General features: G+C 40.8%; 1 protein-coding gene across 1 annotated transcript in view; it reads left to right on the top strand.

The window, feature by feature from the left end:
• Window positions 1-17,753, top strand: part of SORCS3 (sortilin related VPS10 domain containing receptor 3) — a 545,108-nt gene extending 527,355 nt beyond the window's left edge. The window contains exons 21-27 of the mRNA XM_024555801.3: window positions 1,186-1,309; window positions 2,718-2,830; window positions 6,605-6,736; window positions 8,443-8,542; window positions 9,502-9,607; window positions 14,951-15,111; window positions 15,964-17,753. Of these exons, the coding sequence (XP_024411569.3) occupies window positions 1,186-1,309; window positions 2,718-2,830; window positions 6,605-6,736; window positions 8,443-8,542; window positions 9,502-9,607; window positions 14,951-15,111; window positions 15,964-16,028 (801 nt within the window). The 3' untranslated portion in view covers window positions 16,029-17,753. The remainder of the gene's footprint in view (window positions 1-1,185; window positions 1,310-2,717; window positions 2,831-6,604; window positions 6,737-8,442; window positions 8,543-9,501; window positions 9,608-14,950; window positions 15,112-15,963) is intronic.
• Window positions 17,754-19,207: the final 1,454 nt, after the last annotated feature.

Here is a 19,207-nt window from a genome sequence, read left to right as displayed (position 1 = left end):
AGCAGAAGAAATCAAATTGTTATTTCAGAGGCACCTTTGAAAATTCTGAGCTAGGAAAGAATTCCTGTCTTGCAGCAGGGACGCTGTCTGAAAGCCACATCTCTGAGCCTCTGTGGGGTTCTGGCCCCCACATCCAAGCCATGTTCAGTTAAGATGCATGGGTTTGCTCTGTGAGTACTTGCTGACACCCACCCACCCCTTAAAGCTCTCTGCATCCCCACCGGGCTTACTCTCTGTTCCATTGTTGTCACGACACAGAAGGGAGAGGGAGTCTGCTCACCTGGGTTTGTGATATCTCCTTATAGTTGCCTTAGAGAAGCCTCCTCCTATTAAGTCTTACCCTGCAAACACCGGAGAACTTGACAGGGCTCGGACCTCAAGATGACCACTGAACAGTGACTCGTTAATCTCAAGACCTTCATTCTCTTGTCTCCACTAAGCTCCAGATTTTATCAAGATCCTAATTTGCAGGGAAAAGAGTTCTGTTTCTCTTTTCATCCTAGGCAAATCCTCACTTCAGTTATAATAAGGAAAATAAAACAAAAAGAAAAAAGATTAAAATGATCATGTATATGTATATGTTTATATATTTTTCAACCTATTAAAAATGTTGGAAATGGCTTGCAATGGATAACACAGATATAATAAAATAAAAATCCAATACTATGACTGGGAATCCGACTTCTGTATATATTCTGCTATCTGCATGACAGTGTGCCAAAAGTGGGTGATACAGGAATCAATAAAATACAGTCACTTCTCTGAATATTCTTACAGTCCAATGGAATACAGGTTGAAAATACAAGTGATGTGGAATATTGCAGAAGAGAACATTGGCTCTATTTCCAGAGCCAATAGGAATAGGTTACAAAACATGCTTCTACTTGGCGCCAGGAGAAGGAACAGAATGACAAGCAAAATCAAGGGTGTCCAGTCTTTATTTCTCAGGATTAACACTTTGCAGTTATTACAGTTACAGTATTTTGAATTTATTAATACTCTTCTTGGATACTGGATATAATCACAATTTTGGGAAGCTGTGTAATTTTCTCTTTTCCTTTTTCAAGTTAGGATTCCTTAGGGATATGCAAATGTTATGCAGATTTTGACAGTCTGAGATTTACAGGAAAGGAGGAAATCTCATATTGCACACAGGATTAAAATTGGTCTTTCTATTCCATTTAGCCCCTCATCACCTTGGACAGCAGCATTTCCTTCACATTCCTTGCAGAGGGAACCAATACCATCACTGTTCAGGTGGCCGCTGGGAATGCTCTCATCCAGGACACAAAAGATATCGCAGTTCATGGTGAGCCCTGAAAATTGTCCTTGAGATGCCTCCTCCTACCCAGCCAATCCCCTCTCTCCACCCTAGTGACAACTGCTGACTGCTTTGGAAATTCACCAGGCCATGGGAAAATTATGTGTGTCCATAATAGGTTGCCAAGCCTTTTTCCTGCCTTCTTTCTGAATAAAGTTAGGGCTTATAAGAGAAGCAGGGCACAGGCGGGCATTTTTTGTCTTCTGGGATGTGTCTACATCACAACCTAATGGTCTCATTAGCTAGAGACTTATCATAAGTTGAAATGATTCTAAGCTGGGAAAACTGTCATAGTAGCAGCTAGATCTGATGTCCTGGTGAAGTATCTACAACAAACATGCAGCACCCATATTTTTGTGGGGATGAGGGCCCATTTTTGGTGATTTCAGAAGTTGGAGGAGTCACGGTCCCTGACCTTGAAGAGCTCATAGCTCAGGGACTGAAATGAACTATAAATAACCTACACGTTTTTTTGATTGGTGAGGACTCTAACATCATTGGCTGCAAAGGCTGAACATATGGCTAAGAATAGAAGGATGGAGCAAGGCAGGAGAGTGGTAAATAGGACCACTATCCTGTTCTCAATCCTGGAGAACCATTCTTAATTTTTAAATTTATTTTAAATAAAATTGTGCTTTTTCTACCATCTCACACAACCTCCCCCAAGTCCCTGAACACAGCAATTAAACCAGGGTTTTTCTAGAAAGTTGTACTAGCTCTCCTGGCCTTTTCCTATATTTATTGCAAATATGATGCTCAGGCTCTCTCATTGGGCATCTAGAAGATTTTTTTAACTAAACATTTTTATTTAAGCATAAATATAATACAGAGAAGTACACATTATAAGTGTTTCAGCTCCATGAATTACCACAAAGTGAACAGTGAATGAAGCTGTGTACCCACTAACCAGATCAAGAAATTGAACATTACCCACACCCTAGATCTAAGGTTTCAACTTTCTTTCTAGTTCTCCTGCACCCAGCCCTTAGGCAGTGCTGGCAGGATGGACAAGGGAATGGGGGAAGGATAAAGGACTCTATTCTCGTTAAGCCCAACTTGTTAATGATTTGTCATTGGCCCAGCATGATACCACCTACTCTAGTAAAAGTCTCCTTCTTCTGGGGTTTTATACTTATGGTTCATTTCAGGTAACACTCGTTTCCAAGAAGCACTTAAGATGTTAGGAACTCTTAAGACAAAATGGTAGGAATACAAATCTCCTTCCAGTCATCAGATCCCACTTTCTTTCAGAGGCCAAGGGATAGGCTGAAATGAAGGAATTGTAATTGAGTCTACAAGAAAGAGTAGACCCTCTCCCTAAAGCATGGGGAATGTGGAGTCTTCTTGCCTTTCACACCCTCTCTCAGCATCACTCACACACTCTCTCTTCTTGCAGAATATTTCCAGTCCCAGCTGTTATCATTCTCTCCTAACCTGGATTACCACAATCCTGACATTCCCGAGTGGAGGCAAGATATTGGCAATGTCATCAAGAGAGCTCTGGTTAAGGTAAGTTGGCTATATATTTGCTTAAATCTTTATGAACATAGTGCCAGACGGTGTCCTCCAGAATAAATTTTCATAGATAAAAACCACTGTTCTGTAGTTTGATTAGGATTTTTTGTAAAAAGAAAGAGAGAAAAAATGGAGGAAGTGAAAGAATGATGGAGGAATGGTGGGGGTAGGGGTGGGGGGGGCAATGTTTGAGGGTGGAGATTGGCCCCATATTTATCCCATTTTTTTTTCTAAGACAGGAGCTTGACCACTTTAATGAAATAATGAGGGCCACTCATTGAGTATATTAATATTACTCACTTGGCTGGCTTTTTGCCTACCAAAAGGGTTTTCTTAATCAGACACTTGGATTCCAAGACCACTGTTGGCTGTATATGGCTAAAGGCCAGGAAACAGAGCATGCCAGCAGACTTTCTGGAGTGAACCAAGGTCAGAGAAAGTTGAAAGGGTTTTGTTAAACCCTTTCTCAGAGCTAGGCACTAGAATATAACGATGAATAAAACATGGTCAGTTCTAATATGCAGTTAGTTCTGTGCTAGAGGCATGCCAGCATATCAAAAGAGCATGGCAAGAAGCGAGATTCACTTTATTCAGAAAAGTGCAAGCTTAGCACATATTGGTGATTCAGTAAATACTTATGAACTATTAGAATGGTCTTTGGAGAAGGTACTTGGACTGTTTTAAAGAATAAATAGTAGTTAACAGGATGACATCTTTCAGGTAGAATGAACAGCATGTGCAAAGCCGTGGACTGCTGAAAGAACACAGTATATTTGGAAAATGGCAGTTAGTGTAGCCAGTCCTTAGGTGTTCAGGGCAAGGGTAGATTAGTGTTCAGGGGGTATGGTTAAGTCATTTTGTGAAGGGTCTGAGAACCTAGAAGGAGTGTGATCTGCCTCTTATAGGCACTGAGAAGTGTTGTTTTTTATTTTAGTAAAAATTCCCGATAATAGATTTATATTTCAGATATCCATTCTAATGGCAACACAGAGGATGGGTTCTAAGGTAGAAAGTAAATCGAGTGGGGGTGGATTTCACAGAAGATGGTAGTTATAAGACTACCCCCTTTATCCTAGCCAGAGGTAATAAAACCCTGAATCTTCCTGAAGAGGAAGGATTCAAAGGCTACTGGGAAAGTTGAACAATAGAATTGATGACTAATAAAATGTAGTATGAATGAGATGGAGGGAGAGTCTTTCTGATTAAAGAGTAGGTAAGAGACAGCCATGTCATTAATCAGGATGGGGACGATGTAGGAGATACATTCTGTGGGAACCATAGTGATTTGATCTTTCATCTGAGTTTGGAGAAACAATTGGGTTAAGGTAACCAGGAGAGCTGAAAATACAGATCTGAAGATCAAGCAGAAGTTCTGGCTGGAGGTAGAGACGTGGGAGCTGAGGTGGTGGCAGTCCTCAGACACCCCCTTTAGGAGGGATGGGGGCAGGGCAGACATGGATGCTGACACTTCCCAAGACAGAGGGGAAAGCTCCATGGACAGACGTGAAGAAGGAGCTCACAGAAGGCAAGAAGAATGAGTGAAAATGGAGACGTAAGAGCATTCCTGTGGGAATTGTCCAAAGGATGAACTTCACCTCAAATCTTTTGATAAGGAGACTGCTCATAGAAAAGGATTAAAATGAGGCTATTCTTGGATGCCTTTGACTGTGAAACATCCATAATTGTGTTATATTTTGTATAATTTTATTTATTAAAAACATACAAGCTTTTAAATAAATAACTTGATAATTATAATAGTAATCCTAATAAATAATAATAATCAGCCATGCCAGTTGATACCTTGGTCTTAAATATCACTAAGAAATCACTCATATGTCCCTTTGGATGAGATTGAATGACTCTAGACACATAGCTCCAAGGTCCCTAACTTACTGATTGATGCTCCCCAAGATGACAGTTCCCTAGGACAAAGGGTCACACCAGCCACACCTTAGCCACTTCACTCCATGGGGTAATTCTCTGCATTTTGTCCTCAGCCTGGTCCTTGGAGACTTGTCTCCTCGGACTGGTTAGGATAAGCCTTCTTTCTTCATGCCATTGGGCACCGAGACTTCCACTGCTCAGGCTCTAACCTTCCAGCAGGATATACTGAGGCCTCGGGCAAAGCCAGCTCGGGTCCCTGAGGGATACCTCTCTGCATGGTGGACTCTAGGTTTCTGACTGCTGCTTATTACTTCTCCTCAAGTTGACCCTTTCACTGTTAGCTGTCACATTTCTGAGAGTTAACTCCAATCCCCTCATCTGGTTGCAGAGCTGAGCAAATGGGAAACAACTAACCCCTCCACTTCCATGCAACCCAGCAACTGTTTATTGAGTCTCCACTCTGCCAGGCATCTTTTGAAGAGCGAGCTGACCACAAATCCCCTCAGGCAGGTCTGGGCAAACATATGATAAGAAGCTATCAGAGAAAAGGCTGTACCGATGGATGTACTCACCTGTCACAGTGGACATGATCCAAGTCCCCTCAATGAGGTGGAAGTAGTAGTCTGGGAGGGGTTAGGGCAGGGAGCTGGCATGGAGGAGGTCACTTTCAGCAGAGGTCATCAATGAGGAGGTTAGTATTTCTGCCAAATCAAAAATTACATCATCGTATTTGGATTGGCACAAGAAGTATTGTTCTGGATAAAAGACCTTCAGGAGACACATAGGAAAGAATAGTCATCTGCTTTATAGTGGGAAAAGTCAGAGTTTTGTTTTCATTAGGAACTTGCTTTCAGACAGAAGCTTACTTTGAAGTTTTTATAATAAAGCAATATAAACAGTCCTTTTAGTAAACACTCAAGAATAGAAAAATTAACTCACAATCTCAGCATCTTAACATAACTTTTAGTGTTTTGTTTTTCTCTTTTACTCTGATACACTTTTATTTTTATAGAGTTGTAACCAAAGAAATAGAAGGACATAGATCAGAATGCAGCTATCATAAGTGTTTTTTCGTATTGGCTCCCGGCACTAATTGTCCTCGTAACGGTAGAGAAACATTTCATCAGGTTGATGATATCATTATTTACTTAATTTTTTCAAATATTTTTGTTTTTCCCACTTATTTGCTATTAGAAGTAAGGATGGGAGCATTTCTTCCTGCATATGCCTTATTTCTATATTTTAAAATATTTCGTTAGGACAAATACTCCAAGTTACAGTAATTGAATGAAGGGCCTGAAAATTTTTATGGCCTGAAAGTCTTGTGAAAAACCAATTGGCAATCCGTACCAATTTTACTGCTGCCAGCAACAAATGAGGGAACCTCTTAATTGAAGCCTCACCAATATTAGCTGTTTTAAGTTAATAAAAAATCCTGCTTTAGTAAGTGAAAACCAGTGCTGCTTTGCTTTTTTCCCCTTTCATTTGCATTTCCCAGGTTTGTTTATAACTTCTTATTCCTCATTTGCAGCCAGTCTGTTCGTGTTTTAGCCAGAACTCTAGTGCAGAAAAACAGAAAATATGGGGGGAGCTCTTGCAAATGTTCCCAGCAAACAATAATTTGAAAATTACTTGTAATAGTATTTTAGCTTCAGTAAAAATGTACATAATAGCAGAGGAGGTTGTGAAACTAATAATTCTTTACCTAGCGCTTCTAGTGGAAAACAGAAAGAAAGCCTGAATGTCAGTTGGATCCTGTGCCTAAAATGCTGCATTTAAAAACATATATAAGCCTTAAACCTGTGCATGTTCTGCTCCTTATTGTTGACTCAGGCGAGGCTGGCTCCCCTAGGACCTCACTCTTTGGTTCGCACACCTTTGCAGGTAACTGGTGTCCCGGAAGACCAGATCCTGGTTGCTGTGTTCCCTGGCCTCCCTACTTCGGCAGAGCTCTTTATCCTTCCCCCAAAGAACTTGACAGAGAGGAGGAAAGGCAATGAAGGGGACCTGGAACAAGTAAGTGAAAGCAAACTTGGCTAGAACACTTGCCTGTACCTCACATTCTAGGGCGACCCAAAGTTAATTCCATCCAAACAGGGAGACAAGTTCTCTCCCATTGGCCCATCAGCCTGCCACACTATTTGTCTAGTACTCAGGGCTTTGAAAAATAATCAGCCTAACCCAAAGTACACACAGATGCGCGTAGACCGGAGCAATCAGCATCATTCATTCCAACAGTTGGCATTCCTACAAGTTGCTCATATTTTCCACCCAGTGACTTGTCCCTAGGGAAAGAGATGTGGGTAAAAGAGAGAGGAATTTGAGTTTCCCTTTTGCTGGGGAAATGTTGCTTCTTGTCTTTAAAGATCCGGTCCATCTAAGTTCTGCTTCTGGGGAGAACATGGACTGCTTTAAGCATGTTTCTGTGGAGAGAGATGGATTGCCTCATCCTCCTTGGACTAAGGAAGCAGCATTTCCAAATGAGACTGTGATTTGTGGTCCTTACCAAAGGGGCAATTAGTTCCTGTGATCAGCATACTATCCAGGAAGTAAAGGAGATGGTAGGCCCCATGCATCGTCTCCCTCTCTCACTCCTGCTCCTACTGGAGTCTTGGTGTCTGTGCTCTGCTCCGCCCTTCCCTACCTTCCCAGGATGCTAAGTCAGAGGTAAAAATCAGTGAGAATGAGGCTGCAAGAAATCAGCGTGAATCAAACACTTTTGCTTCCATAGGAGGTGATCATTGTATGGACATCTTCCACATCCCTCTGCTCCTCACCTGGCCATTGCCCCATCCCGACATCTGTCCTCAGTTTGCCTCAAGTCTCAAGCAGCACAGATGTCATCACAGTCATTTCTCTGGGAAATGAAGTGGATCCTTGCATTTCAGGGTTGCATAGTGAACTTGGCCAGAAATAAACTCAGCTAATGCATACATCACTTTTACAAGACCTCTTTATTCTGAAATAGCAAGTGGCATATGTGAATTATACTTGGAAACTACAATATCCATCCATTTAGATAAATCAGTAATTACGGTGACAAATAGCAGCTGTGGTATTAAGGCACGTACAGCAAAATAAGTGTTAGGGACAATAGCCTAAGTCTGCCTATGTTTCCATGTGGGAATTACCAAGTGATTAAATTGCTGTTATGTGTTCTGAGATTTGCTGGAGGAAAGTAAAGAGGAAAAATTATTCCATAAAAAGGAGGCAGCTTCCACTTTGATGTTTGCCTCGCATTGTCTCTAAAAGAGGGGGAAAGCAGAGGAGTGGGCTGGAGTATACATGCCTGCTTAATCATGGCGGGGCCTCTCTACCCTCTGTGTATTATTACTTGGTCAGATTAAAGAACTAATGATGGGTTGACTTATATTGGAACCCACCGCAGGGGTTTCTATTGTAAGTTAAAAGGCATGGATAAAGGAGCAGAACTAAATGTTGAAGGAAACATCAATGTCCATTATCAACTCGAATTTACTAGGTGACTTTGGACATACCTCCTCTCTCATTATTTTCTCCAGTATAAGTGAATAATACCAATCACTTTTTTGGCTTGACGGTGCTCTAAGGGAACCAAATTGATAAAGATGTCCCAATAGCCTGTCCTGATTTAACATGGTCTCTCTTTTTTTTTTTCCTGTTGATCCTGGTTTCTTACTCCATGAGGGCACAGTTGTCACAGGTCATGTCTTGCCATGTGGCCTCTCTCTCTTTTTTCCTAGATTGTAGAGATGCTGTTTAATGCTCTAAACCAAAACTTGGTCCAGTTTGAACTGAAGCCAGGGGTTCAAGTCATTGTGTATGTCACACAGCTGACATTAGGTGAGTGCTGTTGGGAGTCAGGGGGAAATGGGTACAGTGGTCTGTTTCCCTGGAGGGAAAAGGGAGGAGATAATTAGCAAACACTTCTCCATAAATGCCTGAAAATGGCCTTGTGGAAGGGCTCTTTTGCATAGAGATGGTTAACAAATATTATTTACATCTTTCTCTAGGCTTCCTGTTGAGGTAGGAAAAAGACTTTCTTAGAAGTGCCTTGCTATTGAACCGTGGGTGATCTTGGGGAAAACCTACAATTTCTTTGGGCCTTGGCTTTTTTTTTTTTAAATCTGTAACAGTTTGGGTTATATTAGGCAGTCCTCAGACTCTCTTAATTTCTGTGATTTTCTGATTCTATAAATCTTGATTGGTAAATCAGATCAGATAACTTCACTTTAAGTTGAAACAGAGACCAACTGTAGTTGGTTGACTTGTAAAAGTAATAATAGAAGATCAGTCCCTTCGGGCATTCACTTCTGGCTCGTTGGAATAGCCTATTTGCTAAATGTCCCTTACTGTTCTAAAAGCTGCCAGATGTGGAGATTCCAGATGTGCTCATCCAGCAGGGTTTCACCAGAACAGTGTAAAGAGACTGAAACATTGAGCCAGTGTTTAATCCAAAGTTTCCCCGTGAGCTGCCTGTAACTGTGTTGACAGATACTCAGGCTGTATAAGAGAAAGGGCATTTAAGCCCTTCTTCTACTCCCCTTAGTTGGACACACATTCTGTGTCCTCAGTTTACACCAAGAACAGCAAGTCTCCCCAGAAGAGCAGAGGGGTTTACTTTCCATAAGAAGACATGATTAGGGATGTAATTTCATCATTGAAACCAAGCTTCCTGTGCGCAGATAGCATTCAGGGCAATGGGAGACTGGATGGAAAGATGGAACCCACCTGGCCTCCTTTCTCCAATGGGTACTCACTTCAGCTAATGGTTTCCAAGTGAGCATATTCTTTCCTCCTAGCTCCATTGGTGGACTCCAGTGCTGGGCGCAGCAGCTCGGCCATGCTTATGCTCTTGTCGGTGGTATTTGTTGGCCTGGCTGTGTTTTTGATCTACAAGTTTAAAAGGTATGTACTACCGTCACTCAATTTTGATCTGGAGGCTAGATTCATGGGAGCTGATCCTTCCTGTAACCAACATTCCAAAACTCATCCCAGTTATGTGATGTTAACTCTCCTTGAAGCTCTGTTTGGTTGAGGGTCAGGGAATAAATAAGTTCAAGAATAATCTGAACTCTGTCCAATTTATAACCAGATTGAGTTAGGGAAATGAAGGATAGTCTATGAAATCAATTTATTATCATTGACAGAAGGGTAAGGAGTTTTCAAACCTCACCTAAATTTCTAAAATAAGGTCTCATATATTCAGGATATCTTCTTCTGCAACTTAGCAACCATTCAGGGTGGTTAAGTAGAGAATATGCACATGTACGGACACATGCACACACATTTTCTTATCTTGTGCTGCAGCTATTTAAATTTGAATGCTAAAAATATTTAACCTTGCCCTGACTGGTGCGGCTCAGTGGGATGGGTATCATACTGCAAACCAAGAGATCACCAGTTTGATTCCCAGGCAGGCACTTGCCTGGATTGTGGGCCAGCTCCCTGGTTGGGGGTGTGTGAGAGGCAACTGATTGATGTTTCTCTGGCACATCGATGTTTCTATTCCTCTCTCTCTCCTTCCCTTCTCTCTAAAAATAGATAAATACAATCTAAAAAAAATTAACCTTATCTTCCTCCCTCCTTTCCTGTTTGTAAAGGAAATTTGATCCTGAAAACCAAATTCTATATATATATTACTCCACAGGAGGAGTAATATGACAGGATACTATTTAAAAACATGAAATTGAAATCAATAATTCTTTACCATTCTTTAAATAATGCAATATTTCTACCACGAGGTAGACTAGTTACGAGCATGAACTCTGAAATAAGACAGACCCAGTTTTTATTTTTACCATTTGTAAACTTGGCCAGTTGGATTTGCTCTCTAAGCCACTTTAATTTCCTCATCTGTCAAAAAAAGGAAAACAATAACACTTTATAGGTTTGGTGTATGGTTTAAATGTAATAATATCTATACCAGGTACATACTAAATAATCAACAAATCTAAGTTATTATTATAAATAACAAAAAACATGCCTCCCAAAGGTGCCTTCTGTGTCACAAACTGGCTCATAGTAGGCTCACAAAAATCATATCATTGGCATATAAATGTGCTCCCTAGGAAACCTAACTATTAACTATCATCAGATGAGTTTTGAAAGCCTACTTGGTCCTGGGAGTGTTTCTAGGTATTGAATGTAATGCTTTTAGATTTTGGAAGACATCAGTGGTAAAGGTGCTTCAGTCTACCTCTTCCCCAGCTCCCTTTAGCTCTCCTCTAGTGGATATCGCAGGCTTCAAAACACCAGTTTTGCTTAATATCTACCTCTACATCATCCAGAACAACAGGAATCCTTCAACACCCTCCACCAGAATGACCTAAAGAGGTTTACCTTCCTACTCAATTTGTAGAGCAGTATGAGTTCTTGTTCTCTTGTATCAAGCACGTCAGCCCACCTGCCATGTTCCCTTTGAAAATGAGGGGAAAACCTTCCATATTACAATTAGAGAGCAAAGATTCAATGGAGAAACAGTCTGGTCAAGGCAACGCCCATTTATGGATGTACTTCAGTTACAAGCAAAGCACACTTTCATTCATCTAAGTATTTGACTGTTGGGAAGCCTGGTGGTTGCTGCAGCTTGAAGATCAACTATCCCAAACTTACTCTTCTGGTCCCTAGAACTCCATGGTTGCTGAGGACAAGGATCAGTAGACGTCCTGCAAAAATGTATTTGTGTCAGGTGTCAACAAATTAAGGCAAGACTTATCCAAGGACTTACAGAGTCTCCTGTTCTCTTATAAATGCTGCTAAACTGCCTAGACAGTCAACTTATTAATGTAGGCATCTCTAAATGTGTACACTGCAGTATTTGGATTTATGCCAAATAGTGCCATCTCTGAATTATTCTACCTTTGTGGTCCCTAAATAGCAGGCAACCTTTCTATGTCCCTGACAGTGAGTCGTGCAGCCAAGCCTACCGGAAACAAACACCAGGCAAATTAGATTACTTTTGTTTTTCTAGCCACTTTTTCTGGAAGTTTTCCTCCCAATGTTGAAGCCCTTTGGTGTAGGTCTTGTTGGATCTTCTTTTATTTCTTTGGTCTCCCTTCCCCCTCATCACATGGAACTCCAGTGATGGCTGTATGGACTGTGCCTGGCTTGCTGATGAGGAAGGGGCAGGTTCTTGCCCCTGAGTTCTAGAGTCTCTTTTGCTTCTTTTAATATTGTCCAAAAGAACTTCCTGCAATGATGAAAATGCTCCATAATCTGTACTGTCCAACACAGTAGTCACTAATATGATCAAGGAACTGAGTTTTAAATTCTATTTAACTTTAGTTAATTTAAAAATACCTAAACCTGCCTAGTGAACACCTGGATAACATAGTGTAGAGAAAGGACAATTCTGTTTTTGTTTTCAGATCACTGGCCATGCTGAGTTTTCAGACCCAAAACTTTCTCTCTCTGATCACCAGGATTAACTCATTAAACCATTCATTCATTAAACAAAGATTCATTGACTATCTACTACTGTGTGCGACGTACTGAAAACCATCTCAGTATCCCAAATCCTCACTTAACAGGGGAAGGAGAATAGAGATACCATGAGCCCTAAGCTTATTTTAAATAAATATCACCCTGTATAGTGACTGCTATTACTGATGTTAGGCAAGATAATTGAAAATCATTGTAAGATGGCTTTTATTTTCTGAGAACTGCCTAGCAAGACCTTCTTTCTATACTGTAGATTCACTTTTTTTTCCTGGTTATCTAAGAAAACATTTTTCAGTATTTTTTTAAGTAAGGCTTTCATCATAGGCTGAAGCCTACTTCACTGTCTCTAAATGTCCTCCCATGGGCTTCTAGCACTTATCATAGCTGGAACAAACAAATAAAAACTGAAGCTTTTATAGGTGACTTGGGTTGATCCATCTTACTGCTCTTATTTAAGTCTATATGAACGTGGAGCCCAAGACTTGCCTCTAAATCTACTTCCCACATTTCTTATCTGCAAACGTTGGGTTTAGTCTTGACTTAGATTCTCAACAGTCCTACAAGTGGATGTGTTAAGAAATGAAAAGTAATTTGACAAATTTTGAAATGCTGAAAATTGTTAACATATAAAATTTATTCTCTTCCAAACATCAATTAAAAATGGTGAAAGAATCTGCCTGTTTTTAGAGACTGAAATAAATGAACAAATTTTATAAGGGCAAATGTGTCCCAATCCTCAGAGGCGTCATTAGGAGAGCGGGAAGGGGCATGAGGGTGTGGGGGAACAGTGAACTCTAGCTGCAGCTCTGAAGTGATACAGGTTTGTGTGATCAGGAATGCTTTTACTGCCCCCAGCACCTAATACATGTTACAGCTGATCCCAACATTCATGAGTAATATGTACGTTGATGATTAGAAGAAATCTGTCATTAGGCTTCAATTCTATTTAGATAAGAAAGTAGGGGCCAGGATAAATTTTTAATTAGGCACATTTAGAGAGCCTGTGATTTGCTGCCTCATGTAGTCTATTCATTCAAGGTTCTTGTAAATTATATTAAACTGGTTCAGACCAGTAGGAGTCACAAGGACACCTCCCTTTAAACATGAAAACTGAATGCTAAGGAAAGGTAGAAACTGCTCATGTTTTAAACCTATTTTTTTAATCTTTCCTTATAAAGTAGCTATAGAAAGCCCAATTAAATGCCCTCACACTCTACATCCATTGGAGATTAGAGTGGGGTTGGGGTGGGATATAGAAGCTTGAAAATATCACTGGTAGGTGACACGGCATCAGAGTGAAATGCACAGAATGTTCTAGATTGGGGTGGTTGTCAGATGTTTCAAATTTTAATAACATCTATGCCAGTGATCAGCTTCATGAGATGTGTGAACATCAGTGCAATCTCCCCATTGTTTAATGAGGTAGAGAGATTTCTTCTCGATGTAATATTCCAAGACAAAAAAAGTTGTGTTTATTTTGTTTGAGAGCATAATATGAAAATAGAAAGTAGAAGGAGCCCGTGCTCTGAGGTCATTTATTCATTCAACAAATTTTTACTAAATGTAAACCATGTGCCAAGCACTGTGCTAAGTTAAGTGTATAGCAGTGAAGATAAAAACATAGACTTATACACATTGGACTTTTAGTCTAGTTGGAGAGACAGAACACAAGTCACAAACGCTGCCTGTTATATCACCGTATTCATTTCTTTCATAGACACTATCTCATTACATATTTATAACAGAAAAGGTTGGGTGGTCAGGAGACACCTCTTGGCAATGACATGTAAGCCAAGTTCTGAATGACACTCTCCTGAGATGAGTACGAAGGGGTGTGTTTCAGAGGGAACAGTTGCTTTGAAGTCCCAGGATGGGATTAATTTGATGGTTAGAGTCTTGCAACTCAAACTTAGAGTCTCAGAGCAGTAGCATGAGCATCCTCTGGGAGCTTGGTGGAAATGCGAGATTGTCCAGACCAGTAGAGTCACCAATGCATTTAAGGAGAACCTGGGTGATGTATAATCACTTTATAGTTTGAGAAGTGCTGGATTGTAGGAATTCAAAGAAGGCTCTGGAAGCTGGAACACAATGGGTGAGGAGATAAATCCTTTGAGATTTTAACTTGAACCTGCCTGCTCCTCCAACCTCAAGTCTGTCTGCCTTGTTTCCAAACCCACTACTTGTATGTCTTTGAAAAAATTTAACTTCTCTTAATCTCTGCCTTAATCCTCTCTACAATCCTAAAAGGAAGCTATTGTTATTCCTATTGAACAGATGAGGAAACTGACTATGGAAGTATTTAAGATACTTGGCCCATGAATGATGTTCTGAAAAAAAAAATACTAGCAATGGCTATATATCTTTTATTTCTTGGCTGTTCATAAAGGAAACCAATGAAAATTGATTACATTGATGCAACCTTAGAGAACAAATGTCTTTTTACTATGATACAACCTAATGAGTCTCAAAGTCCAGCTCCTTTAAAGTCTTATTAATGGATAAATGTTACAAGGATTTTAGTGCATACATGACAGAGCATTGCCTTTCTGTTTACACCTGCTTGGTTTTGCCCCAGAAGAAAGTGCATTCCTCAGGGAGTTCTGTGGTTTACGTATCCCCTGGGCATCTGCGTCTCTGGCTCTGTGTTTCTTGGCCTCATGACCCCAGTGTCTGGGTGGCCATTCCCTTTCCCTGACATTGGCCTGCCTTGTAAATAACATCTTCCTTCGGCTTATCACCCAGGGTTTCCAAATGCCCAAGTTCAATATGCCCTGTGATCATAATCTGATTTTGCTCCCGCCCATGTAGGAAAATCCCCTGGATTAACATCTATGCTCAAGTTCAACATGACAAGGAGCAGGAGATGATTGGGTCAGTGAGCCAAAGTGAAAATGCCCCCAAAATCACACTCAGTGACTTCACCGAGCCTGAGGAACTGCTGGACAAAGAGCTGGACACCCGGGTCATAGGTATGTGTGCTGGTACCACCAAGCTCCTATGTCCTCTGTCCTTTAAACCCTAGGTCAGCCAACCCACTAGGCCTATTCTTCAGATAGTTCTAGAACTGGCTACAGTGACGTAATCATGTTTGAAAATTTGCCTGCCACTTCTGGACACATGAAATTGGCAAAATTATTTTCCCTTAAAAGTAGAGCAAGATTGAAATTGTTGAAGTCAGAGTGGGGGAGGGATGAGGCTAATTGTCCATCACTCTTGAGCTTTTTCTTTTTCTTCTACAAAACAGAAGCACGAACAACAATAAAAAACAGAAACAATTATCAGTACATGATCATTAACCACACAAAAAAGCATTCCCTCTCCTCATTAATAATCACAGTAATGGGGGCTCTGCTGTCCAATGATGCTGGGTCCATTTTATTGTTCAGCCAGTCTCTCCTTAATCTGCCAGTCTACGCGCTCTACAACTTCCTTGTGCCTCATATTCCTCATCTGTGACATAGGAATAGTAGTACCTACCTTCTGAGGCTTTTGTGATGATGGAGTGATATGATGTCATTAGCACAGTGCCTGCTGCAGAGTAAGTGTTCAGTACATGGTGCCTATCACTATAGATATGAGTAGAGTATACATACGATGGCGAGGTGTTGCTCCTACCTGTGTGCTGGTGGGGAGATGGCAGACTTTAGATGAAGATCAGATAAGCCAGTGAGCTGACGGGATAGAATATCTAGGTGCCCTATTAAATAAGTGCATACGAAGCACCTGTTCAAGGTGGCTTTGTGCTGAGCAGGAAATCAAACACAGACTCCTGCCCTTATGAGACTTACACCCTTCTCTCCCTCTGTCTCTCTCCCCTGCAGGAGGCATTGCCACCATTGCAAACAGCGAAAGCACAAAGGAGATTCCCAACTGCACTAGTGTTTAACACCAACAAGCCACGTGGTCAACCATCTTTCCGACTTTTTATTTTTGATGATTACTATTACTATTATTATGGGAAAAAAATGAAAATGTCTTTTTTTACCCTTTGTTTACCAAGGGCCCCTTCATAAATAGCAGGCAGATGCTTACTTAGCTTTGGGAGGTGTTCTTAGCTGATTAAAATGAAATAAAATGGATAAATGGTTATATTTGTGCTATGGGCAAAGCACGCATCTCCCCATGGCCTTCTTGCTTTATTCTGCCACTAATGGTTCCAGGACTCTCTTTTTCCTTGTGGTCTATGTTTTTATTTTTTAAGTTGGTTTGGCTTTTCATTAACCTCCTATCCCCCAAAAACACCAACAACCTCCTCCCCCAGCACACACACCTAAAACATAAACCATTTCCCAGTCAGATCTGCAGGAGGTAGGTTAGTGGGGCGTGAACTAGCTGCAGAAAGTGTGCACACCTTTATGAAGGAGGCCCTGCCTCGTGCATGTCAATAGCGAGGCTACCGATGGCTTATTGTATATAATTACAATGTAAATAGCTTTTTATTTCCTGAGAAATAATTTAATGTTTAGTAAAAAAGAAAACAGAAAAAAGAAAGACGTGTGTGTTGGCTTATGCACTCACGCCCAGAGCTGACCACCCCCAGGCCTGGTTGATGTGTTGGGTTCTGGATGCTCCAGTTGTCTGTCGCAATTAACTCTCGCATCTCTGTGTCCATGCCATACCTGGTTTCTACTTATGTGTATCGGGGGCAGCGGAGGGGGGGCGGGGGAGCTTCTTTGGGATGATTTGTAAAGGAAGGACTACGGTAACATCATGGAACATGGAGTCTTATTGTTCCATCAGTGACATGGAAGAAGTTGCAAGATGAAGCCACTAGAGACTTTGAACTGAGATCCAGATGGAAGACAAGGGTCCCCCTCCAGGAGGATGAAATGGAGGATATCAGCATGAGACAATGCTCTGCTCTAACAAAGCCAGGCAATGGATCTAAAAACAACAATGATTCTGCTTTCTGGTTGGAATCCAAAGAAATGTATAATGTTTATGGAGGATTCGTGGGCTATTTTTTAGCTGAGAATAGTCCTCTGGGCACGAGGCTCCGCCCAGCGAGCGATCTTGGCATGGGAGGGTTACCGAGGTCGGGAGGGAAGTGTCATTTCTAGAATCATGAGTCCAGGCAAACCTCTTGGGCCAAATGAGGGTCTAGTCTTTAATGATGTTAGTCAAAGACGATTTTAGCAAAGCTGTGCTGTTTGCTTGTCAGATGTACACACCTTCCTTAAAGTCAAAAGTCTGCCTTCAGTTCTCTTAAGATAGTTCTTGCCGCTGGAGTGAGTGGCTCCCAACGCCAGTATTCTCCCTTCCAGCTCCCTGCCCCTCCACACATTTACACACGCCAGTTGTTTTCAGTAGGCTCCCTGTAAGCCATGCTGTAAGCTGTTTTTAATTTTCAGGCTCAGCCTGTGCACACTGTTTTAGGAAATGATACACTGTGTATATATACATATATATATATGGGAGGAAAGGCCAGAATTTTACCTATTAATATTTGTGGGATGTTGTTCACGTTTCTTTCTACGAGACACTGAGAAAATGTGATGTATGGATAACTGACTGGCTACAGCATAGATCAGGATTAGGAGTATTTCTAAAGATCCTGCTTTTTTGTTTCAAGGGTTAAATGGGGCAGACAATTGCAATACTTGTACTAAACAATGGAATATAAATGCATGAGTCGTATCTATATATACAGTATATGTATATATACTGTTCTTGGTTTTATTGTTCCATTTGAATATTTCTACTGTAAAAAAAAAGACAGTGGTTTTGAAATTGTTGAAAATAAATGTATTTTTGTACATCAAAGCTGTATATGTGTCTGAGATTTCTCTGGGCAGGTTTATCTAGTCTGTCAGTCAACTATTGCTGCAATAATGCCAAATGGCAAAAAGCCATTGAATAGCTCATAACAGCAGATATTTATGCTTTGCTTTTGTGTCTTTAGGTTGGCTGTGATTTGGCTGGGCTCAGTTGGGACTGACCAGGCTCTTCTGAGCGAGTTTGGATTCGGGCTTCATTTGCTTCAGGTCTGCTCCGCAAGTTGTCATCTTTCCAAGACCAGTAACTACCCAGGGTATATTCCCTACCCCCCCCCCCCCCCCGCCGTGGTGAATTACAGAACTCCAAGTGAGGCCAACAGAGTAGCCATTGTCCCTAATGTCTTGGCTCAAAATGGTCCTCTCATTTACCCATCACCTACATTCCACTGACTAAAGAAAACAACATGGCCATATCCAAGATCAGTGGTCTAGGGAAATAGACTCTGCCTACACTGGTGCAAGACCCTGCAAAGGTACATGACAAAAGGTATGGATGTATAATTCCAACTGAGAGAGGGCATGAAGGATTGAGAACAATAGTTCAATCTACCTGTTCATTTTCTATGACCCACGAGGAGCTCTCTCTAGATGGACCATTGAGTCAGTATCCAAGTTTCCTGGTCCACTGTTTGTGGCCAGGATTTCTGAACACATGTCTTGGTAACTCCATGGACTGTGTCTGAGCTCAGGTCCCAGTGAGCAGTCAAGTTGTAACCTCCAACTGAGGTCTTAAAGATTTCAGCAGGAGAAAGAAAAACAGGAAAGGAACTCAATAAGACACATATCCCTTCTCTTTTCTATTCTTTTTTTTTCTTTTGCCTGCTGTTTGATGCATCACACCAATAACAAATGTTCTCTTGCCCAGTGATGGGTAAGAAATTTGAAAGGGTGAGTGAGTGGCTCTTCTCCACATTAGGTAATAAGGGGATGTGGACTGAGTATCTATAACAGGGGCTCTATGTTGAATGTTTTAGTTTTTATAGTGTGGAAAATTATGTGTTAAATTTCCATGGATCCCAGAGAATCAAGAAATCAAAATGCTTTGGTCAATAATTTGCTTCCATATTTTAGATACTAACTAGCTATTCTAGAATCATGTCTTCTGACCTCAACTTGGAGATGTACAATTAAACAAATATGGCCTTTTTTGATTTGTGAATATATTTAAAATTATGTATTATATTCTTAGCACAATTTTTCTTGAGTTATATTCACCTTATTTTAAAATAAATTTACATTATATAAATACCTTCCTCAAATATTGAGAAGTTAACTTTATGGTACCTCT

The sequence above is a fragment of the Desmodus rotundus genome, chromosome 4 (genome assembly GCF_022682495.2).
Source record: "Desmodus rotundus isolate HL8 chromosome 4, HLdesRot8A.1, whole genome shotgun sequence".
NCBI lineage: Eukaryota > Metazoa > Chordata > Mammalia > Chiroptera > Phyllostomidae > Desmodus > Desmodus rotundus.
The sequence above is the reverse complement of the archived record's forward strand: the minus strand, read 5'-3'. Positions and strand labels throughout refer to the sequence as shown.